The 11,653-nt window shown below is 31.9% G+C and overlaps 1 protein-coding gene across 4 annotated transcripts in view; it reads left to right on the plus strand.

Moving 5' to 3' along the window:
• Positions 1-9,748, plus strand: part of LOC149792003 (uncharacterized) — a 105,410-nt gene extending 95,662 nt beyond the window's left edge. For 3 of the 4 annotated variants that reach the window (XM_089970497.1, XM_089970499.1, XM_089970498.1), the window contains 2 exons: positions 1,254-1,423; positions 2,824-9,748. In XM_089970497.1, coding sequence (XP_089826623.1) covers positions 1,254-1,423; positions 2,824-2,875 — 222 coding nt within the window. In that variant the 3' untranslated portion in view covers positions 2,876-9,748. Of the gene's footprint in view, positions 1-1,253; positions 1,428-2,823 lie in introns of those variants that run through there. The other variant, XM_089970500.1, reaches the window with a different exon arrangement.
• Positions 9,749-11,653: the final 1,905 nt, after the last annotated feature.

Raw genomic sequence — 11,653 nt, forward strand, 5'->3', positions numbered from 1 at the left:
GTTTCTGTTTCTTAAGTTAAATCTACACTACTTGCACATGGATCAAGTTCCTGTTTCTTAAGTTAAATCTACACCACTTGCATTTGGATCAAGTTCCTGTTTCTTATGTTAAATCCACACCACTTGATGTGACAGTGGAAGCAGTGCCTATTGTGAAGACAGATAATGAACTGTGTTTTGAATTTCATTGAAATAATATAAGGCTTGATTGTAAAGACAGTATGAACTGTGTTTTGAATTTCATTGAAATAATATATGGCTTGATTGTAAAGACAGTGTATGAACTGTGTTTTGAATTTTATTGAAATAATATAAGGATTGTAAAGACACTGTATGAACTGTGTTTTGAATTTCATTGAAATAATATAAGGCTTGATAAGTAATTAAATGACTTGTTTGGCTTTGACAAATGTATAAACTGAGTCCTGATAAAATGCATGACAAGCAGTGCATAAACAAAGAGTCTTGGAACAATGTATGACAAGTAGTGCATAAACTGATTTAGTTTTAGATCATCAGGTAGTAGCTTACCAGTAATCAGGGTACTCGCATGTCATCTCTCAGTGACTCTTGTATTACTTTATCTTTAAGTAATGTGTGTAAAATAAAAGAGTTTACAACTGATGATTTAAATACATGAGATGTTCAACATGCTAAGTGCCGCAAACTTGTTTGTTAAATATTATTTTCGTTTCAAGATTAAGGGAAAGGTAAAGTCATGCACCAGATCAGCTATTTGAGTGATGTTAAGCTTTAAGTTACGTTCTAGATTTTGAGTGGGCTTTACTACAACAGAGCATAAAAAAAATGCACAAATCCACACTAGTCTGATTTGCACTAGTTTCTAGGTACTGAGTAAAATTTTGTTGCAGAAATTTATAAAACCTTACATCTTTAGATAATGCTTATGTCTAGTTCATGTCCAAACACTTGTGTGTTTGTTTTCATGGATCTCATTGGCATGACGGTAGGCATCTGGGTAACAGATCAACATAAATATCATAATTGGTAATTCATGGTCTCTGGTAACAAACCAGATCACTGTCATTCTTTTTACCACAAAATGTATGTTGCAGTAGTTTGATAAAAAATGTATTATAAAAAATTCAAATTGTAATTTTAGTAAGACTATTTCAACAGCTGTTTAAATTGTATCATGCTTCTACCATGCTCCGCCCAAGGGATGGGGATGATCAGATATTCAATAACCATGTTTATAATACAAAAATAAATGTATTTCAAATTTATTTCAGGATGTTGTATTTAGTGTGGTTCACAGAAAGAAAGAGACTACTCCATTCTCTGAGGCAGAAGTATTGGTGCCACAATGTAAATGTAACTCCCACAAACAGGCAATTAAAGGGGAGTTAACTGCCAAACAACCAGGAATCTACACACTGATATTTGACAATACATACTCTAAGTGAGTTTTCTTTTGTCTGTGTTTTCACATGGCTCTAAGCCAAGTGAGCTTATGGTATGGTCTTGTGTCCCACATATATCATGTTTGTCATCAGTCAACTTGTGTCTGTCAGCAACTACCATTTTCATCATGTTCTTCAAAACCACTGTATTAATATCAGTTGAATTGGCTGACATCATCCTAGCATGAAGGGGTTTCAGTGTTTTTTTATAAATGATGTCAATCTGCCATTAGAGATGGCCACAAATGGTAAAAATTGAAAAATCTCTGAATTACCACTTTGTGAACACAATTGAAAAGAATTTGTTTAAATTTGATATAAATATCGTGGAATGGAAGGTCTTTCAAATCCACTATCAGATATGGCTGCCTTAACTAAAAATGGAAAACCATTGAGTGATGACTCATGCAAAACCTCTTAACAGAACTCAACCAGATTTGGCTGAAAGTATTATGGCATAAATGCATTTCCATTATTGTACTAATGATGCCAATCTACCGCCAGATATGGCAGCTGTTACTCAGAATACAAAACTGTCAGCTTCTTAAAAATGAAGACAAAATTTGACCAAATTTGACAAAATGTACCCTTGCTTCAGGGCCTTTAATATATTTTAATTGATGCAGATTTACTGTCAGATATGGCTAACAAACCTTTGGACAACTACTAGAGTGCTTAACAGACTTTAAGCAAATTAATACACATTATGACATGAAGGCCTTTCAGGTTTCTTTAATTGAGGCTCTGACTTCAAATATGGTAACATTTACTTGAAACAGTAAAACCTTTAAAAGACATCTCGACAACTGCTAGATGGAATTTGACTGAATTTGGCAGAGAGATCCTGCCTTAAAATCCATTTAATTTTATGCAGACTAGGTTGATCAGTCATCATTTATGGGAACTGTTATTAAAGTTAGAAAAAACTTAGTGTGATGAGTTCTGAGCAACCAATAAAAAATTAGACCTAATACGACAGAAAGCATCATATCATGATAGCCTGTAAATTTGTGTTTAAGTGATGACATTAAAACATTATGCAACACAGATTTCAATCCACAGTGTGTGAAGAGGTTATATGGATGATGATGTGGAAAAAAGACATAATAGGAAAGAATAAATAACAGAAATGAATACAGTAATGATTTTCATCAAAATTATATATATATATATATATATATATATATATATATATATATATATATATATATATATATATATATATAAAAGAATACATTCAAGTAGAAGTGAAAAGCAAATGAATTGGGTTTTGGGGGTCTTTTTTTTATCAGAATAAACATTTTTGTTAGAATAGATTATTTGGATGACAACTTATAGGACATTATAAACATCAGAAGCAGCTTAGTTGAAGATTGTACATTTTACCTTTATCTTTCAGATTAACATCTAAAAGAGTGTCATACAGTTTGTGGTCCAGTCAAGTTGGTTAAATTCAAGCGTAGCAGTGGCAAAATCCTTCCACCTCTTCCTTCCTTCCTTTCTTGGAGAATACTCAGTGTGTTGATGTAGACAAGCATTCACATTATCCACAGTAACTGTGAAAACACTTTTATCTGCGGAGTGCTAATTTTCCTGGATCTTTAATTGCGAAATTAAAATATAAATGCAACAAAAAAGGATTGATTTATAAAGATAATTGGATTTCTGCTTCAGTCACAAATTTCAATACCAACACATAATAGTTTTAGCAAAAACAAAAAAGTAATTTCTACAAAAATACATGAATTCATACTGCTGTAAATGCTCCATGTTGTCATAGGGATAATGTTATCAGGAGGAACATGTTAGTAGTGAGGGTCATGTGGTTCATGTCAGCAATGAGGATCATGTTAGCAGTGAAGTTTGTGTAGTGCATCACACCAATGAGGATCATGTTGGCAGTGATGTTCATGGAGTTCATCTCACCAATGAGGATCTTATTAGCGGTGAAGTTTGTGTAGTGCATCTGACCAATGAGGATCATGTTGGCAGTGATGTTCATGGAGTTCATCTCACCAATGACAATCTTGTTAGCGGTGAAGTTTGTGTAGTTCATCTCACCAGTGAGGATCTTGTTGGCAGTGAAGTTTGTGTAGTGCATCTCAGCAATGAAGATCATGTTGGCAGTGAAGTTCATGGAGTTCATCTCACCAATGAGGATCATGTTGGCAATGAAATTTGTGGAGTTCATCTCAGCCATGAGGATCATGTTAGCAGTGGAATTGCTCATGATGCTTTTTTATTACCTCAGTTTTTGAAGTTTATGATATAAAAACAGGCTGAATAAAGCAGAGTCAAAATGGCAAAATTTTTTGTAAGCACTAATATGTACATTTTTTAGTTAAGTTCAACTGTAAATTAGTATCAGTTGACGATACGTGACATTATGTTGACCATAGACTCAGTTATATGCCAAACAGTTAGCAGTAAATGAGCAAAGTACTGGACAAAAAAAAGTGAATTTTTAAAGAGAGAGAGAGAGAGAATACTTCTGTTGAATGAACTTCATACAGGCAGCAACCGTTTTTATATATGTGTCATCTCAGAGTTTTATTTGAATGATGTGACCTAACACTATGGGCATGTTTTCCGATACATCGGTCCCCCTCTTACAGGGCCACCCTTCTGCAACAGCATAACGTGGCCTTCTGATAGGTGTGACCATTCTCAAGTTGTATGACAGAAATTTGATTAATCATTACAGATAAGTATGAAAAGTGTAACTGAGTTTGAATTATTTTATATTTTCATTTTTAAAAGCAATGTAATATTATCAGGTTATGGACTAAATAAGATTCAAATGTTGTTAAAATTGTTTTATGAATAATTGTCAATCATGGTGCAAAAATATCTGGATGTAATTATCCCTGACCATCAATCCGTTTTCATATTCACTGCAATATAATGTTTATTGAAAATGTCTATTTGAATCTTTCTGATGTCAGGTTTCTCAGTAGTGATTAATGGACTCTCCCTCTTTTGTTTAATCGTGTTGTTAGGTCAGTTTTTAATTCTTAACTGAGCATGTCTGATGACACTTTGCACTCCTTGGAACAACTTATTCCATCATCATCAGTTTGTAGTTAGTTTGCACAAGATGCTTACGATTTGTGGAGAAAGTAAGTTTTCATTTTTTTGTGTGTCTTGTACCCATTCAAATACATTTCATAATCAGTGAGAGATAGCAGTGGCTGGCATACCATTTTATTATCTGGGACTGGAAGTCATGCGGTGGCTAGCATCCCATTTTACTATCTGGGAACTGGAAGTCATGCCGATTTGAACTGAACCATACTGTGCTTCCCCATTGTTACCTTTTATCACCTTTATAATTATTGGTGGTAAAAATAGCCAGTAATTATCAAAGTGACAAGCTCTTACGTTTAAGGAAAACATAACAGTAGGTATATTTTGGATTACTTATCTCTTTTTATGGATTCAAATTTCTATGTGAAAATGTGGAAGAAATGTCAAAGTGTTGAACATAGAAATCAACCAATATTAATGAAATTTCTATGTGGAAATGTGGAACAAATGTCAATGTATTGAACATGGAAAGCAACAAATATTAATTAAATTTCTGTTTGGAAATGTGGAACAATTGTCGTTTTGTTGAACATTGAAATCAACCAATCTTAATGAAATTTCTATGTGGAAATGTGGAACAAATGTCAATGTGTTGAACATAGAAATCAACAAATGTTAATGAAATTTCTATTAGTGAGTACCATTATGTGGCTGCTCATGAGTGGTAAATTTGACGGATTTTGCCATAATATACTAGTGACTGGCTTTGTTAGAGGGGTACTTTTGAACACAAACTTGTTGGTACCATGGAATTCTGGCCATGTAAAGGGCAGTGGTTGGGGCATTCAACACTACATCCACTATAATAATATACAATACAAGTTTGTACATTATAAGGTAATACAAGGTGCTGTGTAATACAGAGTACTGTACAGTGCTTTTTTTCTGTACAGTACAATTTACTGTACAACAAAAGGTGATTTTTTAAAAAGTTGAGTTGTGATATATTGTAGATAAGTGTTCATTTCCAACTTTCTTTTGGGGCCCGGAGTGGCCGAGTGGTCTAAAGCATTCTCCGTTACAGATCACTGCCATCTCACCTCTGTCTGTGTGGGTTCGAGTCTTGGATTCGGCCGATGTGGGTATGTGAGAAAGCTTGCCAGTAGCTTCTCGAGGGTCAGTGGTTCTTTCCGGGATTTCCCGGGTTCTTCCTCCACATTAATACTGGCCACCATGTATAGCCTATCGTGTGCTGAAAAATGGCGTTAAACCCAACAACAACAACAACCAACTTTCTTTTAGATATTTTTCCAGCGTGTATATATACATATTTGTCTTTTGTTAAGGAAGAAGACATTTTTTTGTGAATTAAATTTTCCCTTAGTCACAAAGACACAGTGATCCCATTCAAGAGTGCTCTTAAAACTCACCTATTTCGGCTGAAAGAACAAACTTAAAGACCTAATGATGTTTCCTACTTTAAATATTTTCAGGATGTTTTAATGTTTTCTAATTTCAAGGTGTTTGTTTTTTGTAATCATATCATTATATGTTTTTCTAAAGATTAGGTGCTATACAAAGTCCTCATTGTTATTTTTATTTCCAGTGTTATATATGCATGCTCAGTAATAAATGTATGATATGTAAACGTGTTAATGTATTGCCTGGAATAATACTTCAGCATGTAAATCTGATTCTCTATTCAGAGCATGCATGAATGTACTGATTGTAAAATTTTCTGTAGAAACATAATATTACAATTCAGAAAATTATACTATTTTAGGACATTTGTTCTGTATCTTTGCATTTCTGGTTGATGTGTTGCTTATTTGTAATGATTTGTAATGAATTGGTGAGGACAATTGAAAAATAAGCATGACTGTGTGTATGTGTGTGTGCAGTTTCTTATATATTTATATATATATATATATATATATATATATATATATATATATATATATATATATATATATATATATATATATATATAGTGTTTTGTACAGAAATAAAAAGTAGAATTCAACCTAGTCTTTAAGCTTTAGACTCATCTACTAAGTCTTGGTCACCCCAGTAAGATTCAGTCTTTCCGACAGTTTTATAGAAAATTTAACTGCAATGAAAAATTAATCATTATCTGCCCAAAACAAGTAAGTTATTGCATGAATTTTCAAGGGATTTACCTATCAGTTTAACTGTTTAGCAGACAAAATCCAATATTTACAATGTCGTCATAGTTATATTAGCAAGTTGATTAGTAAGTTGATTGGTTGCTACATGGAATATGTTGGTCCTGACATTTTTTGCGTCAAGAGTCTAATAAAGGAAGAAGAGCCAGTTAGAATACAACAACAGAATTTGTATAGTATTGATGTTAATGATGGACAGTTTTGTGAGTTGTGTACATGAAGTGACTTTAGTGATGAATATCACTATCTTTTGAATTATCCATATTTTAACAATGCAGATATTAGGTATAGTTGTTTACACTCAAGTACATACAAGCTAAAATATTTGCAATACGAAATAAAGACTTTTTTCAGATTAAGTCAAATTCGCTTCTTAATCATACCTACAGCTAAAATGTTTGCAATATGAAATAAAGACCTTTTTCAAATTAAGTCAAATTAGCTTGTTATTTGTATTGAAAATATTTTGCACATAATTTTATATTTAGTATTTTGTATAGGTATTATGTTACAATTACTTTGTCTTTCTATAAATTAGTTCTTCAGCATGATTTGTTGTATATAAAGTTTTATTCAACTGATAGATTGTATATGATGCTCACATACAATGTAAAAGATCACTTAGTTTTGTAAGTAGATCTTTAAAAATCATGTAAATTTGGAATATCGACAAAGATATCCCAGGGTTGGGATTTTAAGGAACAGAACTAAGTGGAAATTAGAAATTTTCATCTGTTGAAGTTCATGAGGCATGATACATAATGAGTCATTTTTAGAACCAAAAAAATGCTGGGAAGGCAGAATTTTGATATGGTGACCAACGCTTTACCAATAACATGTTGTAAACCTTACATTGTTTGTACTTAGCATGCTATTTACTGTTTTATAAAATCATGTGACAAATTTTTACCTTGTGTCTAAATATTCCCTTATGCCATATTTTTTATGTGAAGTTTTGATTCCAAAGATGGAATTTACCTATTCTACACCGAAGCATAATGAAGGTTTCTTTTTCTTGACATTTTTAAATGAAAAATGAGTGTGAAAGTCAGAATAGCTTATTTTGAATACAGATTTGATTTTAAAACAGCAAAACATCCACTGAAAATTTCCTTACCTTAAGAAAGAACATAAAATGTTTTATATATAAAAATTCAGTGCAAACTTAAAATGATGTTTAAACACATTTTAGCTTTCAAAGAACAGTGCTTGAAATTGCTACAATAATGGTAATACACAGAGTCTAAATTGGATGCTGCAGATTTCCTTGCACAATGATACAGTTGCAAACAGTTCCAAAAATGAATTCATCACTTCCACAAGGTTTTTTTGAGACCAAAAGAAATAGTAAAATAGTACTCAGTTGAGATAGAATAGATTTACAGGTTAGAAATATTAATGAAAATATCAATGAAAAAAAGAATAACAATGACTCAGAATTGGTCTGAAGAAGCTGTGCATATAGGTCAATCAATTGGTGGAAAATTTGCCTGATTGCTATGTACTTAACTTCAACCACTGCTTGTTTTAGTATGTAAACGTTTCAGTTCATGTTTTATATTATGGTGAATGTTCAAGTGTTGACAGAAATTAGGACATTTTTGCTACATTATGTGCATTAGAATCACCATAGGTCAAATTGTCCATGAGCCAAGGTTAAAGGTCATGTGTTAGGTACAAGAGAGATACCCTGCACTCATGTTCTTTGCTGGAAAACATGATCATACACATATAGAAATGTCAGAAAAAGATTTTCTTTGTAAGAGTAATTTATATTCCAAGTTCAGTCTGTACTGAGGGATGTTCCAGCAAAACATACTTTGAATCAGGGAAGGCAGGCCATAGATGGAATTTGTAATTTCTGTAGCACTCACAGTATGAGCTCTTTGAGTGTTCAGAGAATGCTGGCATATATCTTTTGTTAGATTGCCTTCGATGGATATCATAAATGTAATGTACAGATATGGCAAATATAAATTACTCTTTAATTAAAATGCAAATGATATGGGTTATTTTAATGTACAAAATTAATAGTTTGCAGTTAGATGTACTTCAGATTGATGGTTATTTTTATATCTTCCACTGCTTCACAAGGTCTGTTTTATTTTTATTTTTGAGATGATTGTCTAATGTGTCATTACACTTGAATCTTGTTTGCATATTGGTATGTTTCTTGTTGTAGTGATAAAATCATGCTTCTTGATTTCTGGAATTATTATGATAATGCATCAGCACTTTCATCATGAAAGATCAGTGAATGGGAAATTGCAAAGCATGAGTTAATTGCAATCAGGTGAGAAGTAGACAGTGATTGGCTGTGCTGCATTAAAATACGCAGTGAGAAAGGGGAAATAAGGCAAAAAATTAACTGATCATATATAGTGATTGACTGATACTTATTGATCTGCAAAGATGAATTAATGCTAATACATCTATTACCGGCTAAATACTCTATTTAGTTGTGTCAGTTTAACTTTGTATTTTGATTTTACTGTCTCATGACAATAAGTAGTATCAAAGTGTGACAATTCTTGGGGATGGAGCCCAGATGTTACCATAATATTTGGTTAGTAAGTTGGTTTTAGGTAGTCTAAGATATAGGTTGTAAGATAGCATTTTGTTTTTCAAATCAAAGCCGCATATATAGGACAGAAAACCACTGATGGCTGACAACAAGTATGAATTGAAATTTTGAAGCTGTTTCATATTAAAGCACCTTTCCTGGGCCATTACATTTTTGCTGGGCTGCCAGATTTGTTTCTGATAACCTGCTGGGCTACCATCGATTTTGCAATTCTTCTTGCCATATAGTTCATGTTTGCTGGAATGTTTCAAAATATTAAAATCATTGTTGACATTTTGCTGTGGTTTTTATTAAACTTTTAAATTAAAATTTGGGTCAGTTAAAGTAATTCAGTAATGCCAATCATGTATATTAGTCCTAAGTGAATTTTGTCAATTATAGTTTTTACCTATTCATTTTGCCTTGGAAACATAAACTATGCTTTCTTGTTTTAAGTAGTTTATAATTTGAATATTCACAAGAAGACATTTATGCAAAGGTTTTGGTTGTATGTGCAGTTTTGTTAATTAAAAGAATGTAAAATATGATTGAAATGTGTGGACATTATATTTAATCCAGAATGCATTTGAGTGATATATTTCTACAGGAAAGTTCTGCAATATGATACTCAAAATTCAGTGTTCAATAATCTGGTGCTATATCATTTGTACAACTTTAAGAATGTTAAACCTTTTGTAATACTGAAGTCATTGAGTCTGTAGAAAGACATTGACTTAATTACAGTCTGATGTGAAATATAAATTTGTCTCACACTATAGATATCTTCATTATCTGACTGCTATATAACATGGGTATGAATATAATCCTATTATATTGCCCTAATTTAGTTTTGCCATCGCTTTGCTTGTATCTGTACTATTTATTTCATTTAAATTTAGTTCATGGCTGAAGAGAACTATAACTGTGGTTTTAATAGGTTCTTGTTTTGTTTTGTCATTCTGTCCTGTTTGGTTTTTTCATTGCTTTGTCTTGTTTAGTTTTTTCATTGCTCTGTCCTGTTTAGTTTTTTCACTGCTTTGTCTTGTTTAGTTTTTTCATTGCTCTGTCCTGTTGAGTTTTTTCACTGCTTTGTCTTGTTTAGTGTTTTCATTGCTCTGTCCTGTTTAGTTTTTTAATTGTTCTGTCTTATTTAGTTTTTTCATTCCTTTGTCTTGTTTAGTGTTTTCATTGCTCTGTCCTGTTTAGTTTTTTAATTGTTCTGTCTTATTTAGTTTTTTCATTCCTTTGTCTTGTTTAATGTTTTCATTGCTCTGTCCTGTTTAGTTTTTTCATTGCCCTGTCTTATTTAGTTTTTTCATTGTTCTGTCTTATTTAGTTTTTTCATTCCTTTGTCTTGTTTAGTGTTTTCATTGCTCTGTCCTGTTTAGTTTTTTCATTGCCCTGTCTTATTTAGTTTTTTCATTGCCCTGTCTTATTTATTTTTTTTCATTGCTTTGTCCTGTTTAGTTTTTTCATTGTTCTGTCTTACTTAGTTTTTTTTCATTCCTTTGTCTTGTTTAATGTTTTCATTGCTCTGTCCTGTTTAGTTTTTTCATTGTTCTGTCTTATTTAGTTTTTTCATTCCTTTGTCTTGTTTAGTGTTTTCATTGCTCTGTCCTGTTTAGTTTTTTAATTGTTCTGTCTTATTTAGTTTTTTCATTCCTTTGTCTTGTTTAATGTTTTCATTGCTCTGTCCTGTTTAGTTTTTTCATTGTTCTGTCTTATTTAGTTTTTTCATTCCTTTGTCTTGTTTAGTGTTTTCATTGCTCTGTCCTGTTTAGTTTTTTCATTGCCCTGTCTTATTTAGTTTTTTCATTGCCCAGTCTTATTTATTTTTTTCATTGCTTTGTCCTGTTTAGTTTTTTCATTGTTCTGCCTTACTTAGTTTTTTTCATTCCCCTGTCTTATTTAGTTTTTTCATTACCCTGTCTTATTTAGTTTTTTATTTGCTCTGTCCTGTTTAGTTTTTTCATTGCTTTGTCCTGTTTAGTTTTTTCATTGTTCTGTCTTATTTAGTTTTTTCATTGCTCTGTCTTATTTAGTTTTTTCATTGCCCTGTCTTATTTAGTTTTTTCATTGCTCTCTCCTGTTTAGTTTTTTCATTGCTCTGTCTTATTTATTTTCATAGCTCAGTCTTGTTTAGTTTTTTCATTGCTCTGTCTTATTTATTTTCATTGCTTAGTCTTGTTTAGTTTTTTCATTGCTCTGTCCTGTTTAGTTTTTCATTGCTTTGTCTTGTTTAGTGTTTTCATAGCTCTGTCCTGTTTAGTTTTTTCATTGTTCTGTCTTATTTAGTTTTTTCATTGCTCTGTCTTATTTAGTTTTTTCATTGCCCTGTCTTATTTATTTTCATAGCTCAGTCTTGTTTAGTTTTTTCATTGCTCTGTCCTGTTTAGTTTTTTCATTGCTTTGTCTTGTTTAGTTATGTGTACAGCACAGTCTTTTCTGTAAAA

This window comes from Sinohyriopsis cumingii, chromosome 9 (assembly GCF_028554795.1).
Source record: "Sinohyriopsis cumingii isolate HCF-2022 chromosome 9, ASM2855479v2, whole genome shotgun sequence".
NCBI lineage: Eukaryota > Metazoa > Mollusca > Bivalvia > Unionida > Unionidae > Sinohyriopsis > Sinohyriopsis cumingii.